This window comes from Ahaetulla prasina, chromosome 1, assembly GCF_028640845.1.
Source record: "Ahaetulla prasina isolate Xishuangbanna chromosome 1, ASM2864084v1, whole genome shotgun sequence".
Lineage (NCBI taxonomy): Eukaryota > Metazoa > Chordata > Lepidosauria > Squamata > Colubridae > Ahaetulla > Ahaetulla prasina.
The window spans coordinates 268,766,083-268,782,798 of NC_080539.1; the positions used below are offsets into that span (position 1 = coordinate 268,766,083).

The window sequence follows — 16,716 nt, forward strand, 5'->3', positions numbered from 1 at the left end:
ATAAAGAATGATGTAATACGTTGATTAATCAACATGGTTGTAAATGTTCCTTCTGTACCTTTAACAGCCACACACAGTAACTGTATAACATTCAGGTGGTGAAACTCCATGATTAATTCTTCAGACCTGAATTTTTCCTATTTAAGTGAGATCCACGACAAAAACCATCTACGTTATCTGAAAGCCTTCTCTGTTTTTCAAAGGGCAACTTGGTTTGCCTTTCAGGTCAGTGGAATCAAGTGTTTTTCTACGAACACAGCCTCTTATTTTGAAGGAAAATCTGTCAAACAGTAGTTGCTGGTGTAAGATTTATTACTACGGTTTATAACTATACATTTATAATTAGTAGGAATTATTCTTATATTCCTAAACTGGGATTAAAAAATAAGCAGTGGGGATATACCAATTCTTGATTGTGCTTCCTCTTCAGATTTGAGACAAAGGTGGATAAGGGAACACAATTTAGCAAGCTTGGTTATTTTGCTTACTTTATCAGGTACTGCCAGAGCCAGTATGCATGTTGTTTGTAATCAGAAAAGTAAGGTTAGGTCAGTGGTGAGATTCAGCCAGTTCGCACCACTTCGGGAGACCCCGTTGTTAATTTTCTGAGCAGTTTGGCAAACTGGTTGTTTGAAGAAATCATTAGGGCAGAGAACTGGTTGTTAAATTACGTGAATCCCACCACTGGGTTAGGTAAATCATGATTAAGGCAATGTTTTAGGTTGACAAAATTGGGCTGAGTTTATGGATGAATTTATGAATAATACTAAGGCTGGACTTTTAGCCATGGTTTGTTAAACAAACCCATGACTACTTGATCTGCATGCAATATTAAGCGATAACAGACCAGTTGGCACGTCCTGCTCAGGCAAAGGGAAGCACGTAATTGCTTAATAGTTACGGCGTGCCAATTAATTGGATTGAGTAAAATCATGATTGAGTTAATCGCGGGTACGTGTGTCACGCTAAGTCGGGAGAAATAGCGTTTGCCCAACCATTGTCATAGCTGGCTGGAAGCGATCCAATTCCACCCCCAACCCCCCGGGTTCACACGACGACACACACCGAACCACAAACGGGGTTCACACTATTCCCCTCGGCCCCGGGAGCTAATGGGCTTTTGGCTGGTTGGTCATTCCGAGGCAGATGCACCACCATATGTAGCCGCTTCGCTCAAAATCACGGCGCCGTCAAGACGCCCCCCCCCCCTCCGCATTTCCGAGGGAGAGTTGGCGCAAGCTACTCCTTCGCGGGGAGGCACGTGGCCCCGCATTTCCCGGACCTCTCCTCGGAGGAGCTCGGAGCCACCCCGCGGCGCTGGCAGGGCGCTTTTCTCGCTGCTGCGGCCGTCGCCACCGCCGCCACGGATCTTCCCTCCCTCCGCCCGTCTTTCCTTCCAAGAGCCGGAAGTGAGCGCGGGTGGTGGTGGCGGCGGCGGTGGTGGCGGCTGCTACAGCCCAGCTAGCACGGAGAGCCAAAGAGGCGGGGATGCCGAAAGCGAAGAAGGGGGTTTGCCAATAACTTTTGTGCGCGGCGAGGACTATGGGAAATGGCTGCAGGAGCCGCGGCGGCGGGTACTTTGGGATGGATGCGCGCTGAGGTGAGGAAGGCTTGCAGGGGTAGCGAGCCAGCGGGGAAATCTTCCTCTCCCCACCCCCCACCACCACCCAGGCGAGAGGGGGCTCGGCTGGTGCGGGACGCGGGGGGCGCCTGGAAAGAGGTTTCTGGCTCGCCTCTTTTCCCGGTGGCGGAGGCCCTCGCTTCCTCCCGGCTTCTCGGCTGTTGTGGGGGAATGGGGTGGTGGGCTCCCTGGTTTTGCTCTTCCTCCTTTCGCCTGAGTCGGACCTTTCCGCCTAACCCGGCCGAGAAGTGCAGGAACGAATCGAGGATGGGGTGGGGGGTGGGGGGTCGGTCGGGGTCGCCTGCTAAAGGCTTGCAGCCCTCGGGGACGCGAAAAGGCCGGTTAAACGCCGGCGCCGAGCTGAACAAGTTGCCTGCTTGGGGCTTCAGGTTTGGTAAAAGGGGAGGAGGGTTGAGTCGTATAACTCGAGGAGCTTCCTTACAAACAAACTACAAGGAGGGCATTTTCGACGACAGTCCCTTGGCTCCTCGGCCTGGCAGAGCAGGAAATTCTAACCAGCGGGAAGGTTGTTGACACGGTACCGAAAACAAGACGATTGCTTCGCTTCCCTTCGGAGTATTCCGAGGCCTGTTTCCAGAGCTCGGCGTTTGGTGGGATCTGTAAATAAACGGGGGTGGGCATCCTTCGGAAGATTGAGAGGCATAGATGGAAGATTTGGGAGGTACTGCTGTACGCAGTATGCGCGTATTTGGGCAGCAGTTGTAAATAGTGCAGATACTTCGAGGTCAAACCTCGAAGCAGTAATTTACGATGAGAAAGAAAACCAGAAAAGGCCAAAAGACTTTTCATCGATGGACCAACAATAATAGTTCCTCCTGCTAAAGTTTAAAACATCAGCACTCTTCCCCCTCCCCCACCCGTGTTAGTCTATGCATGGTGTTTTTGTTCTAACAAAACTCCAAAGCCCTTGTACCGGTATATATTCATAGAATTGCATGGATTTTTAAAAAATTCCTGTTTTATTATAGCATTGATACTGTTTGTAAGTACAAGCTATAAGGGATCCTCATTCATTACTTATAGGGTCCCAAAAGTTAACACATTTCAGTGTGTTTGTCTCAGAAGCTGAAATTTTATTTCTTGGAATGCTGAGATTTAAAAGCATTTTTTGAACTTAAAAATACATTGCTGAAATGCTTCAGCAATGTGGGCGATTATTTTGTAATGTGACAACGCATATAGTTATTTTCAGTTCTCATAGTTGCTAGCCTTTGTATATGAAGCTATAATACAAACGTATAACCATGGCTTCCTTCTTGCAGTTGTGTTTTGAATACAAAACTATCCACTTATTGTTATAAGACTATTGAATTGAGGAAATTGGCATGGTTTTAATGGAAAGAATGTAACAAGTTAAACTGCACTTGCATATGTTAATGTCTTTTTAAGAGCCACAAGAAAGCATTTACCATACATGCAGTTCTGTCCCAAGTCCCAATGCACATATAAATACAGAAATTACAATTTGTTGAGCATCTTAACTAAACTTAATGTATTTTTATATTTAGTATGTACAATGAAAACAAACTAGTTCATTGCAACCATAATATATTTGAAAATGCATTGCTGTTCATGTTAGTTTAAAATATATAATAAATTAAGCTTTGGTTCTTGTAGAATCAAAACCTATTTTGTCTTGCTTTTATACTTTAGGAAACGATAAAGGACAAACACAAATGAAAGCTTTTATATTTGCTTTCAAAGAAGAAAATTAAGATATTCTGTAGTTTTCAGCTGTACATTTTTACTGTAGATCTTACATATCTTTGTACCATATTCTCCCCCCCCCTCCATCCCCTAGGAATTTTGTACTCCACCCACCACATTCCATTGTCCTTTGTGGCAGACTTTCATGTCATATGCTACTCCTGCCACTTAACTGCTGAAAAATTGAAGGTCTAGGTCTCACCATGCTATCAGAAAATCACTAGGTAACCATAATAGATTGAGTTTGTTATTTGAATGTTCTGATGTGATAAACTTGCCCTATGCTGAATAAAATCTTCAGTCCATTTAATTCTGTATTAATTGCCAATGGCCCTTAAATGTTTGAAAAAAAGAACTGCCCCTTCCAGCCTTAGAATGAGTCTTTAACATTCTGCATTCAAACACCACTAAGTTTCAGCAACTTGCTATGCCTATTTTATTCACAGTGGCTTCTGGGTTTACCCATATGTCAGCTTGTCAAAGATTATCATTTTTTTAAAAACATTCTTTTTTTGCATTTGTTTCATTGTTCATCACTGATATACAAACAGTGAAGGGCATATTAGAAAAATTGAGGTCCATCATCCAAACAAAATGAAGCACTGTAGATACCACAAAGAGTTTGAAAGATTAATGTATCTATTCACACATTAGCTTTGTGGGCCACAGCCTTCTGCCTCAGTTGCATAGAGAATGGTCCTGAGGAAAAGAGAGTGATGTATACACATAGCAGTTGTGTGAAGAGAAGTGAGAAAATTGTGAAGGGGATTTCCAAATTTGTATAACAATTATTAACAAAACTAGGTAGAAACCATACACAGACATTCTTCCTTTGATTGAGTAGCTACTGTAATTTAATAATAGCACTATTCAATGTAATATACATCTTTTCCTGAAAATAAGACCTATCCTGAAAATAAGACCTAGCATATTTTTTACGTGTGTGTCTAATATAAGCCCTACCCCCCCCAAACTAAGCCCTACTTAATAGCCTGCACAGCCAGTCGGCTGCCCATTCTGTCTGATTACTTGCGGTGTCGTGGCCACGAGATGGGGTGGAGCTGCCCCATGCACCCTGTATTGGCTTTCCTCAGGGCCCTGCAGCCAGGCCATCCATGCCCTGACACCTGCCTCGCAGCAGCAGCACCACCAGCCATGTCCATCAGGAGCTCACGTGGCTGCCGGCCCATTTCTTCTGCTTGCTCGTAGCCGCAACGGAACAGGAGGCTGAGTGGTGTGCCACAGCCGCGAGGCAAGGCAAATGTCAGGGCATGGATGACCTGCCTGCGGGGGCCCTGAGGTAAGCCTTTGTGGGGCGAAGAAGTGGACCTTCCATACATGGAAAAAAATAAGACACCGCTGAAAATAAACCATAGTGTTTATTTTGAGGGCCCAAAAGAAAATAAGACCGGGTCTTATTTTTGGGGAAACACGGGTAGTAACAACCAGTTGTGGTTAAATATTGAACTACTCTTGTAGAAGGCCAGGATGAAGTCCATCCTCAGCCACACAATTCATTTGGTGCCTTGGAGTCAGTTTCTCACACTAACCCACTGATTTGTTGTTGAGAGGCATTCTAGGTGACGTAACAAGTTATATTTTATTTTATTTGGGCTGGGCAAGTGTGTCTTTTATGTTAGACTATTCCTTGAAGTCAGTGCAACTCTGTTGAGCTAGCTATTTTTTTGTTACTTTCATTAGATGAGCATTGCAGTGTAAGAAATGATTAATGTAAATACCCTGAGTGCATTCAGTATGGTGGCTGGAAAAGTATTTTCATTAAAGATTTTTGTCTGTATTCTGTGAAAACTGGGCTTCAGTAACATTTGTGGCATATACCAAATATGATCAGTACTGTTCTTATTGTTAGTACGGCATACTTCATGTGGCACTGATTGATTTAGTTAACCTCTTCCATGTCTGCCTGAAAAGTACAATATGAAATTGATTAAATACAGTGATCAATACTGGAGGGCAATATCACTAGGCACATTTGTTAAAAGCATGGGGAAGATTGCAATTTGGAATATTTAGGGATACCACAAATAAACAAGTGCAGTGGAAGAAAAATAGATATGTATCTGTAGAGTTAAAAAAATGAAAAGGATGTAATAAGTAGTCTGTCATAGGTTCAGTTATTGAGAATGTTGATTAGCAGTCTGCTTAGAAAATATTCTGCTCTGAATATATGGTTTAAACATAAATATATTTATATGTACAGATGGTAAATCTAAACAAATCTGAAGTTACAATTTACTTGATTTTTTTATGATAAAATATTGATATAATTATTGAAGGATATAGGGTGATGAGAGATTCTGAATGTGGATCCTGGCAGAGAAATGGATTTGGAAGGAAAGGAAAGAAATTAAAGTAGAATTGTTTTGGGAAAGTATGTATGTATCATATTTTTAAAAATATTAAAGAATAGATTAAACTCCCATCAGAATAAATTAAAGGTAGTTTATAAGAAAACATTATCTGGAAACTGTTTGGAATGGAGTGAAAAGAATTACATCACAAAGTACCATAGAACTGTGTAGAATTGTGATAATAGAAAGGATGGAAGGACGAACAAGGATGCTTAGTGGTATGACAAAGTAAAGGCGCTGTGGCTAAGGCAAAATGTACATTACTGCTGTAGAAAAGAGGATGAAACATATAATGAGTGTCACAAAAAAGACTGTGCTGTAATCAAATGATTAAGTTTAAAAGAGACAGGGAAAATGCAAAGCAATTTTGATTAACAAAACATTGGAAATGGATGAAAGGACCAATCTGAGGCTCTTCTGACATAGTGAGTGCAATTAAAAAATAAAAATGATGAGATGATTTGAGATGAAACCAAAATGAGAGAATATTCAAAGGAGTGGTTTAGAGATTTGCATGGAAATAATAGTGATATCTCAAAGGCTGGAATTGAAACAAATTCAATGTTAGTGTCCAAGAAAAAAAAGAACACTAAAAGAAAAGTGATAAATATGAGAACGTTGAAAAATATTAAGTCAGCAGAAATAGTGTAATTGGAGAAATGTTCAAATATTGATCTGTTTGACTGATGGAAGCATTTACAACTTGTTTCATATGTATATGAAAGATGCATTTGTGCCTGATACTTGAAAGAATGCTGTTATTATTCCCCCACACAAAGGGAAAGTATAATTCTGTGTTCAGAGACATTCCCATGCTGACTACTGGACATTCCTCAGTTATCCATTAAGAAAACTGGAGCCTTTTCACCAATTCATATTAAGACTATGAGTAAAAGGCTAAAAAAAATTCACTTTAGCCACCTAAAAGATAAATTGGATTCTAAAGTGAAACCAGTTCATTCGTTGAGAATCCTGTACCTCTTCCTTTCCACCTTTCAATAAATCTTGTTAAATTAAAAGAAACTTGTTTTTTGTTGAAATAAGTTGTCCAGGGCTTCATAAATAAGTACTGTGAGTGATTAGAAAAACTAAACCTAGGAAAATATGCAGCAGAATTCTAATTAAATGAATGTAAGAGATGACAGTTAGCAAAATTTGATTTTGTAATAAGTTGTTGATGAAAGTTGGGGACACATAAATATTTGTAGCAGTTACCCATTAGTGGCAACAACTGAGAGAAAGTGCTGGGCACATTGGGGCTGGCCTGACCAATGGTATATGTCACGTTGAGAAGTGCCGAAGGGGAAGTTGGGGAGATCCTATCTCAGCCTTGCCCTGTTCACTGCATAAAATTACTTTGGGAACCGATCCCTGTGTGTTTTTATGTATATTAGAGAAAATTCATAGAAAAAATAAATCTGCAAAGTTTACATCCACTTGAAGAGATCACTGAAGATATATAATATAATGTTGTTGAGTTCCTAGTTACCCAGGATCTAGAAAAAAATTCTTGCAAGAAAGGAGACAAAGGTCCATAAACTGAAACTCAGCACTCATAAAATGGATCCTTAATTGGATAGTAATCCAGTTAAGCTGTTGGTTGTAACCCACTGAATCCTCAGAATTGTACTTCAGAGACAGTGAGCACTGTTGCTAGCCAAACAATTAGCTTATGCAATTTCCAGTGCTATTTACTGATTGAGGCTGGTGTACCAGCTATAACATTTCCTGGACAGAAATAGATGATCACTTTCCAGTCCTCTAGTATTATGAAAGTTAAATTCACTTTTCAAGTTTTTCAAAGAACTTAGATTGTGTACCTTATTAGGTATGACAGTTGCCTGTGTGCTGATACTGTGAACTTTAGATACAGTCCAAAACTACATTTCTTTCACTACATTACAGTGCCTTCCAGTTTAATCTTACGATTACATTAAAAAAGAAAAAGAGAAAGGTAAAAGTCTTAATAGAAGAGAATACACAAAATAATCTGCCTATGATTATAATTGGGATTGGAATTTCCAGTGTAAATCATTGTATTTATTTATTTATTTATTATTTGCATTTCTATACCGCCCTTCTCCGAAGACTCAGGGTGGTTTACAGCCAAGTTAAAACACATATACAAAAGTTAAAACACAATATTTCAATTAAAAATCTGATTCCATTGGCCAAAATATTAAAATAACGAGTAAAACTATAAAACTAAACCATCAATAAAACCATCCATTAAAATTGCCCTTAGGCCAGCCCTGCTCGATGAAACAAAAAGGTCTTGAGCTCGCGCTTAAAGGTCCGGAGGTCGGGGAGTAGGCGTAGCCCCAAAGGTAATTCATTCCACAGGGTAGGTGCCCCCACAGAGAAGGCTCTTCCCCTGGGGCCCGCCAGTCGACATTGTTTGGCTGACGGCACCCTGAGGAGGCCCTCTCTGTGAGAGCGCACAGGTCGATGGGAGGCTATTGGTGGCAGTAGGCGGTCCCGTATTAAGCAAGATGCCCAAGTGACTGCTTCGCTCAGTGACTGCAATCCTGGCTCCCAGTTGCATCATTAGGAAAGAAACATCTACACTAGTCTGGAGAAACAAAACTTGGATCCTGGAAATCTGAGCTTCCTTTCTCTGGCTCACGACAGAAGTTTCCTTGCCCTCCATGTGTGAAAGGGAACCACCATGCTGGGCTAGAGAAAGAAAGCTCAAATCTTCAGGATCCTAGCTTCCTTTCTCCGGCCGAAAGCAGTTCCCTTTCCTTTCTTGCAATTGTTTTGAAGGCTAGACATGGCCTTTTCTACCCATCAGAAACATCCCATTTGCTAGCTGTCTGCCTAGGCCTTGGTTTGGCCTTAGCTCACCTAGCAATTGCACAAAAAGGCAAAGGTGAGTGGTGAGTGGATCTGGGTGTAGTGGGGCAGGAGACATCTCTGGGCTTTCTAGGCATATTGGAGCAAGAAGAAGTAAGCAAGGAGCGGGCCAAGGAATCCAGGGCCACAGTAGTTTTATGTGTGCTGGTGGGTGAGTAGGGGACTGAGATGGTGAGATAGGCACTTGAGGTAGTTGGAGCACCACCCCCACCCCTGTCATAAAGGGGATGTGGTGCAAAGCGTCAGAATTTTAATAATGTTAGTCCTTTGGTTAAAGTATTGTTCCTGTCTAGATTGTTTATCTGGTGTTAATCCCTGCTTATCTAGGTATTGGTTGCTGGAGAGGATGTGTTCTTGTTTCATTCTTAGCTTTTTTAATTGATTTTTTTTTGAATAGTGCGTAAATGTGGTTTATTTGTTTATTGATGGCTGATTTGTCTGAATACCAAGTTTCTGGGTATTCCCTAGCAGTTTTGGATTTAGCTTGGTCTAGGATGCTCACAGTTTCCCATAGTTTTCATTGTCTTTTCTGACTGGTAGATGGTGTTCATGGATTTGCATCTGGTAACTTCATGGGCATATCCATGCATTTATGTTATTTTCTTTGGCAATAATATGGAAGTGGTTTGCTATAACTTTCATTTGGGTTATTTTTCAACTTCTTAATGTAGCCTGCAGTCTTGATATTCCCTGGTAGTCTCTTATCCAAGTAACCAGGCCTCATCTGTAAGCAGCTGATTCTTGCTTAGATTTTGAGCCAGACAAGGGCAGCTAGATGCTGCCACCTGGTGAGGCTATTCCAGTACTACTACTTAAAACAAGTTTGCTGATGCAGTTGTGTGTATTACATATTTTATCATATAAAGAACGTTTTTTGTTAAACACAGTTCTGTGACTTGTTGGCACAATTGTGTAGCAAGCTCCATAACTAAACTGAATGGATACTCGAATGTTTGAAAATAGGGATACTTCCTATTTGAATCTGATATTCTAGTCCAGTTTATTAACTTCTTGTCAGGTTTTTTTTTTCCAAATTGAAAAGCAATATTCTGTTTCTCCTTGTTAGCTCTATCATAAAACGTCAGGCAATTTATTTTATAACTTGCAGGATTCCCAAAGCATTAAGTTTTAGAGATGTTTCTGTGCTGAAAATTCTTCTGCTTCTAGCAGAAATTTGTAACACAATGCTTTCAAGACTGAAATCCCCTTTTTCTCATTGGGAAAGGTAGGAGACCTTGGATTGGAAGAGTCAGATCACCTGCTTGTTAGACCAGCATTGAGTTGTATTAATGATCAGGACAGTGTGATGCACAATTTCAATAATTTGCCTTTACATAAAGATACTGAAGTGATTTCTCATCAAGTACTAAATCTGCAGCGATATAAAAGTAAGAACTATATATCTATATATTATTTATTTGTTTTAACTGCTAGTATTATACAAGTGAACAGCTATTCTTAAGCCAGACTTATTTATCTGTTTTTCCTGAGGTAGGTGATATAGTTCAACAAATAAAAAAATTACTATCTGCCTTACTAGTTTTGATAATGTGCTTCTGAACTAACTGCTTACATCATAATCATAGTTGCACTTATTTTTTCAAAGTATGTTTGTTGTTTGCATTATATCTATATACTACTAAAACACTTGTACCTGTAAGCTTTAACTGAGCAAAATGGTGCATCAAAGCACAAAATCTCTTCAGCCAAGGTACATCAAATGGGTTAAATTACAGAATGCCAGAATCTTAGGGAAGTTGTGGCTGACCAGAGTTTGTTGAGTTGGGCACTTTATGAATTTGATTAAATAAATAAGAAACAAACTGGAATTCAGTGTTGATACAATAAGGCTATTCTAAAGCACATAGAGTTCTTTAACACCGGCGGTTCATCTAAGGAAGAATTATGAATGTCTAATTAATGACTTTGGTATACAATATGTAGTGTTGGTTGTGCCATATTTCTAATATATATTCTATGTTTTCCCATTTTTTTCATCAAACATATTCTTTTGCTTAATCCTAGTATTACACATTCCTTCAGTCTGCCCAGCTTTGGTGGGAATAATGGAAGAAAGCTAGAAGTCTGTGATGACCTTAACCCAGCCTGCTTGCCTAAAGGCTTTAAGCAGAATCACCCCTGACAGGTAAGCTATGAGTGGATGAACAGAAGGCACTTACTTTGATATTAGCTATAAGTGCAAGTAGCTGGAGCTTGGTGATTATCTTTTAATCTCTCTAAGAAACTAAGGAATTCTGTCAGCTCTGGGTCCTCCTCTATTAGGCTAGAGAGGAAGAGACTGATAAATAGAAATTATTAAAAGGAAACAGTGCATCAGCAGTTCTTAGGGCTGTGTATCTCAATGACACAAAGAGAAAACACCAAAGGGCATAGAAATTATTTTAATATGTATTTTTTTACATTTATACTGTAGAGTGTCATAGTTCAGAACAATTTAGATGAATAATAATCTGATATGAGAAACTAAGGCAAGGGTAGTTGTTAATCACAACATTTCCAAATGTACAAATTCTTAATGCCTTATATATATATTGGGTAGGAATGTATAATAATATAGATCCAAAGCAGGAAAAGTGCTTCACATCTGGTGTTAGTGTATTTGTTGTACTTGTCAGTGGCTCCTTAGACAAGCTGTGACTTTTTCTGAGCTCGTACGATTGCTGTAAGATCGCAGCAAAATACTTATTTGAATTAAAGAGTTAAAGATAGGATAGTGTAGTTGCATGCCGTCAGTGCTTCAGGTATTTTTCAAGGCTATCATGCAAGCCTGGGAAAAGTTGTGGCATTTTTAGGGAGCTGCTGGCTGCAAGCATGTCCATAGTGAATCAAAAGCACCTTTCTGGCTTCTGATCCAAATACCTGTATAGCCCTAGTAGACAGAACTTTAAAGTAGAAACAGAGAATAGTGACTTTGTAAATACTTTCAGTATTATATGTTTTTCCCCCCTCCACTAGTTTTGAACATTTTGGGGCCAAAGAGTTTCAGAAGAAGAATTGAAATTGTTAATGGACATCTGCTTTCACAGAATGGCCCAGATATCTAGCAGCAATGAATTTAAACAACGTTCATCACCAGTTTTGGATCCAGCAAGACCTAAAGACGTGGACAAAGAAGAAGCACTGCAAATGGAAGCTGAAGCTCTGGCTAAGATGCAAAAAGAAAAAGTAGTGGTTGGCAGTAGACAAAAGAGTGACACCTTAAGCTACTCTTGGCCAAGTGTTCAGTCCTGCAGAAAACAAGATCATGATCTTATGGTATTTCCAGAGTCTGATGGCAAGAAGAAGGTGGATGATAAGTTAAATTCAATTGACATAGACAAACTTACATGTGCTGAATTAGAGAAGCTTCTTTTAGAAGAAAATCTTGAATCCCATAAACCATCTACATTGTCAGCCCCTCAGATTCTTGGGGCATCATCTTCACAATTTTATTCTCAACCTGTTGCTCAAAGAGGGCAGTGGACCTCCAGTTTGCCTGGGTCTTCCAGTAGTGCCGGATCGTCTGTTTACCCTGTACCTTCTTTCAATAAACAAGTTGGTATCTTTCAGAATGGCTTTCATCCAGGTGTATCCACTTACCAATCTACAAAGCCTGTCTATCTTTGTCTTCCAGAAAGGTCTCAATACATTTCATACCCACTGCCATTTACTTCAACTTACCATCCGCAAGGAAGTGTACCCATGTATCATTCAACACTTACCCCTGAAATGGCAAAAGTATTTGATAAGATTGCAAGTACTTCAGAATTTCAAAAAAATGGGAAATCAAAGACAGACTTGGAAATGACTGGTGCTAAACCTACTATTAGTTTGCCAAGCTCTGAAAGCTCCAATGATATTAGTAAATTTGATTGGTTGGATTTAGATCCTTTAAGTAAACCAAAGGTGGACAATATAGATATATTTTATACTTCAGAAGATGGAGGAAAGATAACTAATGCTAAAGTTGTAGAAGATCCTTGGGATGCTGTGCTGCTAGAAGAGAAGTCTCCAGGAAAGAGCCATCTTGAAAGAAAACTTAGTGGAAAATCTGCTTCTGGGGCAACAGTTACACGAAGTCAGTCTTTAAACATTCGAACTGCTCAGCTTGCTAAATTACAGGGCCAAACTTCACAGGTAAAACATCTTAAAATATATATTTCCACTTAAATGCAAATGTTACTTTGCAAACTTTTCTTACCAAATTTAGGTGAAAAATTGTTCCCTTGCAATTATACAAATACAGTATTTTTTGGAGTATAAGATGCCTCAGAGTATAAGATGCACATTAGTTTTTGGGGAGGAAAACAAGAAAAAAAATTCTGCCTCTGCCTACCAGCATTCATCGGTATTCATCTGGCTAGCATCCTTGCAGCAAACAGCCTGGACAGCTTCAGCACGTTATCGCAACCTGATTCAGCACGAGCAGCTGATTGGTGGTTGGACCGGCCTTCTGGAACACCGCCAATCAGCTGTTCCAAGCTGTGGGGATTGCCACAGCCCATTGCCGTCTCCATGTGTCATATTTTTGGCCTCCGCGTGTTGTGTTTTTGGCCTCCGCATGTTCTGTTTTAGACCCATTCCAGGTTGCCAGGACCGCCACAGCAGATCGCCGCTGATCATAGCCTCTGTGTTTTTGGCCTCCGTGTGTCGCGTTTTTGGCCTCCGCATACCCTGTTTTTGGCCTCCGTATGTTGCATTTTTGGCTGGTTCCAGGCAGGGATTGCTGCTGCTGCTCCCCGCCACCTGGAACCAGCCGAAAATGCAACGTGTGGAGGCCAAAAATGGGGCATGCAGAGGCCAAAAACGCAATGCCAGAGGCCAAAAATGCAACGTGCAGAGGCGGCAATCGGCAGCGATGTGCTGTGGTGATCCCCGCAGCCTGGAACAGGTCTAAAATGGAGTGTGCAGAGGCTGAAAACGGCCAGCGGGTGGGCTGGGCTTGGGCAATATTCGGTGTATAAAATGCAAACCCAATTTTCACCACTTTTAGGACGAGAGAAGTGTGTTTTATACTCTGAAAAGTATGGTAGGTGTAGAGTAGCATCCTATTTGTTAATATTCCTCAGGATTAACAACCAATAGCATTCAACAAGTGCTGTATTTATTTATCTTCTGTGTATTTTAATGGGATCTTGAAATGGCTAATTCTTGCAAGAAGCTTCAATAACTAAAAATCTGTGTATCATGATAATTTTTATATAGTTCTGAAAATACAACAAGTCCCTAGGTTAATAATGCTGTGGTTTAAGGATGATCCATAATTAAAAATGGAGTATATTGCTACAAAATTTGATACACAGTATCAAGTTAAATACACAGTAGTTCAAGTTAAATACAGAATGGTTTAATTTATTATACAATTCTACTTATACAGTGTTATACAATAATAGTGTTCTGGTTTGAATATAAATTCGACCTAAAGACAGACCTTGGGAATGGAACTCATTCTTAAACAGGGGACTACTTAATACTTTCACATAAATAATAAAATATTATTTTAATTATCTTTTCTAGACTGATTTTGGTACTAGCTATTTTAATGCATTATACTATACAGCTTGCCAAAAGCAGGACTAGCCCAGCTGCATTATTTGCTATTCAAAAAATGTTGTTTAATTATATGCTGTTTCTCAGAATATACTTTGGCAATATTAAATTAGACATTTCCTGATGTGACATAATCATGTGACATGTCTCTTATATCAGAAGCAAATGAGTGGCTATAATGGCTGACACAAAACGGCACAGGTAGCAGGAATGATGCAAGTAAGAAAGCTTGTATGTGTTTATACATTTGCGTGTATGTAGGTATATGCACACACATATACATACAACTTTGTTTTCCAAATTTTTGCCATAGTACTCATGAGTAATCACAAAATACCCATGTACCAAAAGTAAATTGGTAAGTGATCCCAGTCCACCAGGGTACTCTTCAATTTAAAACAATCATTTTCTAAGGCCGGTGGGCACAATCCAGTGGAGCCCACAGGCATTCTGTAATAAAGTTTATGTTAGATATTGACACTTTAATAGAAGATTTCTAGGAGCATGTGCTTAAGAATCACTGTTTTTCCTTAAATGTGGAGAGAAATGTCAAAAAAAAAGCTGGGATACTTCTGGCACTTCAGCTCTTGCCACATTGTAACTTGGCTCTTTTTCTTGAATACCGTGGAATGGAATCTTTGAATCAGTGTCTGGGAAAATTTAAAGAAATTACAAAGCATATAAAGCACAGAAATAACCAGCACATCTAAGTTCCACTGTTAACATAAAATTATAGGGAATCCCTTCCTAATTAGCTCATCTAGAGATGCTTTTAGGCAAAACATCTGTTGTATAACCACTTTGCCAAATCCACAGTGTGTTATGGTGGGTTTCAAAATTACTGCTTTAGGCTGTTAAACTACCTAAGTCTTTCCGTGACTTCCATTTTTCTTTTAAACCAAAATCCAGTTAGAAGAAAAATTCTGAATACTTCTGTATTCTCTTTGCTAAACCACCTTTGTTGGAAATAATTGCTGGAGGAAGCCTTACAGTTTTTTTTTTTTATTATTTGCATTTATATCCCGCCCTTCTCCAAAGACTCAGGGTGGCTTACATTGTGTTAAGCAATAGTCTTCATCCATTTGTATATTATATACAAAGTCAACTTATTGCCCCCAACAATCTGGGTCCTCATTTTACCTACCTTATAAAGGATGGAAGGCTGAGTCTTCCATCCTTTATAAGGTAAAGCAGTTGGCATAAAAACTCATCATCTCAATATACAGTAGTGGCCAAAATTGTAGAAAAGTGTATTTTCTAAAACTACTACTAACTACTACTAATAACACTACTTTTTTTGGAGTAGTACCATAAAATTATATATCACTGGAAAGATAATTTAATCAAGAATGTAATGCAATAACTTTTATGAAGGATTTGCTATTAGAATAGCAGTTACAGTATAAAGAAGAAAAGTGAAACACATAGAAAAAATGATATATAAAAATTATCACCATAGAAAAAAATGAGATACAAAAATTATTACATTGGTTAATTCTTCATTGGGTAACCTTTAGCATGAATTACAACCTTACAACATCTTCCATTGGAGTGAACCAAAGTCTTTTAGTTCTGCAGCTGCTATAATGTGAAACCAAGATTGAATGATTGCTTCTATTAACTGGGTTTTATTGCTGGGTCGCTTCTGCCTAACAAGTTTCTTTAGTCGGCTCCATAGATTTTCAATTGGGCTAAGGTCTGGGCTGTTCCCAGGCCATTCCAGCAGTGGAATAGGATTATCTTGAAGCTCCAACAAAAAGTGATGTTATTAACCATCACCTCAAAAATACACTTTCCCCAAAAGGTTTCCACAATTTTGGCCACTACTATACATGTATCTAAAACTCACAGCTGTAGCTGCAGCATCCAAAACTTCACTTTACCTAATGTTAGACATTTATAAAGTAAATGATTTAGTAATGAAGTATCTTGTTTCCATCAAATCTTATCAATAACTAAATTTAAACTCAACACAGGTTTATTACAATAGCAAAAACTAGTGTTTCCCCCCCACTTTGGTGAATGTAGTAAAACTGGAAAGCTCTCTTTCACTTGTTTCCTCACCAGTATTTCTGCACCATCTGAAAGTTGCCAGTTGAAAGCAGTGTTGGTCATTAGGATGTGTGACCTTCTGCATTAATAGAGCATAGACTGTCATTTCTGTTAGCAAAATTACTTCCTTTAGTAAATGGATCAATGTAGATCAGCTTTCTAAACCTTTCCTGTACATGTATTTTTTTGAATTATGTCTAATCATGTATCTCACCATTTCTTTATCCTTACATTTCAGACAGACAATGGGACCAGTAGCCTGCCAGGAGAAAACAAGCTTCTAAAAAATGTTGAATGGCAAAATCCAGAACAAGTAGCATTTTGTGATGCCATTGCAAAGTAAGCAGCAATTTAAGCAATTTAATAGAAATGTAATGTCATCTTTTCAAGCAATAAATTTTATTACATGGCATAAGCTATAGCTGAAGAAAGTTCATGTCTTTTAGTAAAATGTGTTAATCTGAAAAGAGTCTAACAAATTTCTGTTAACACAGCTCTCTTCCTACAATGAATGGTAAGCTATGTGTTCCTTTTAAG

At 39.2% G+C, this 16,716-nt stretch overlaps 1 protein-coding gene across 6 annotated transcripts in view; it reads left to right on the plus strand.

Moving 5' to 3' along the window:
• Positions 1-1,123: 1,123 nt before the first annotated feature.
• The window catches only part of PIK3C2A (phosphatidylinositol-4-phosphate 3-kinase catalytic subunit type 2 alpha), a 56,742-nt gene continuing 41,149 nt past the window's right edge, over positions 1,124-16,716 (plus strand). The window contains exons 1-5 of one of the 6 annotated variants that reach the window (XM_058158700.1): positions 1,127-1,600; positions 9,803-9,965; positions 10,603-10,723; positions 11,625-12,714; positions 16,418-16,518. In XM_058158700.1, the coding sequence (XP_058014683.1) occupies positions 10,668-10,723; positions 11,625-12,714; positions 16,418-16,518 (1,247 nt within the window). In that variant the 5' untranslated portion in view covers positions 1,127-1,600; positions 9,803-9,965; positions 10,603-10,667. Of the gene's footprint in view, positions 1,601-9,802; positions 9,966-10,602; positions 10,724-11,553; positions 12,715-16,417; positions 16,519-16,716 lie in introns of those variants that run through there. The other 5 variants (XM_058158710.1, XM_058158719.1, XM_058158693.1 and 2 more) reach the window with 5 other exon arrangements.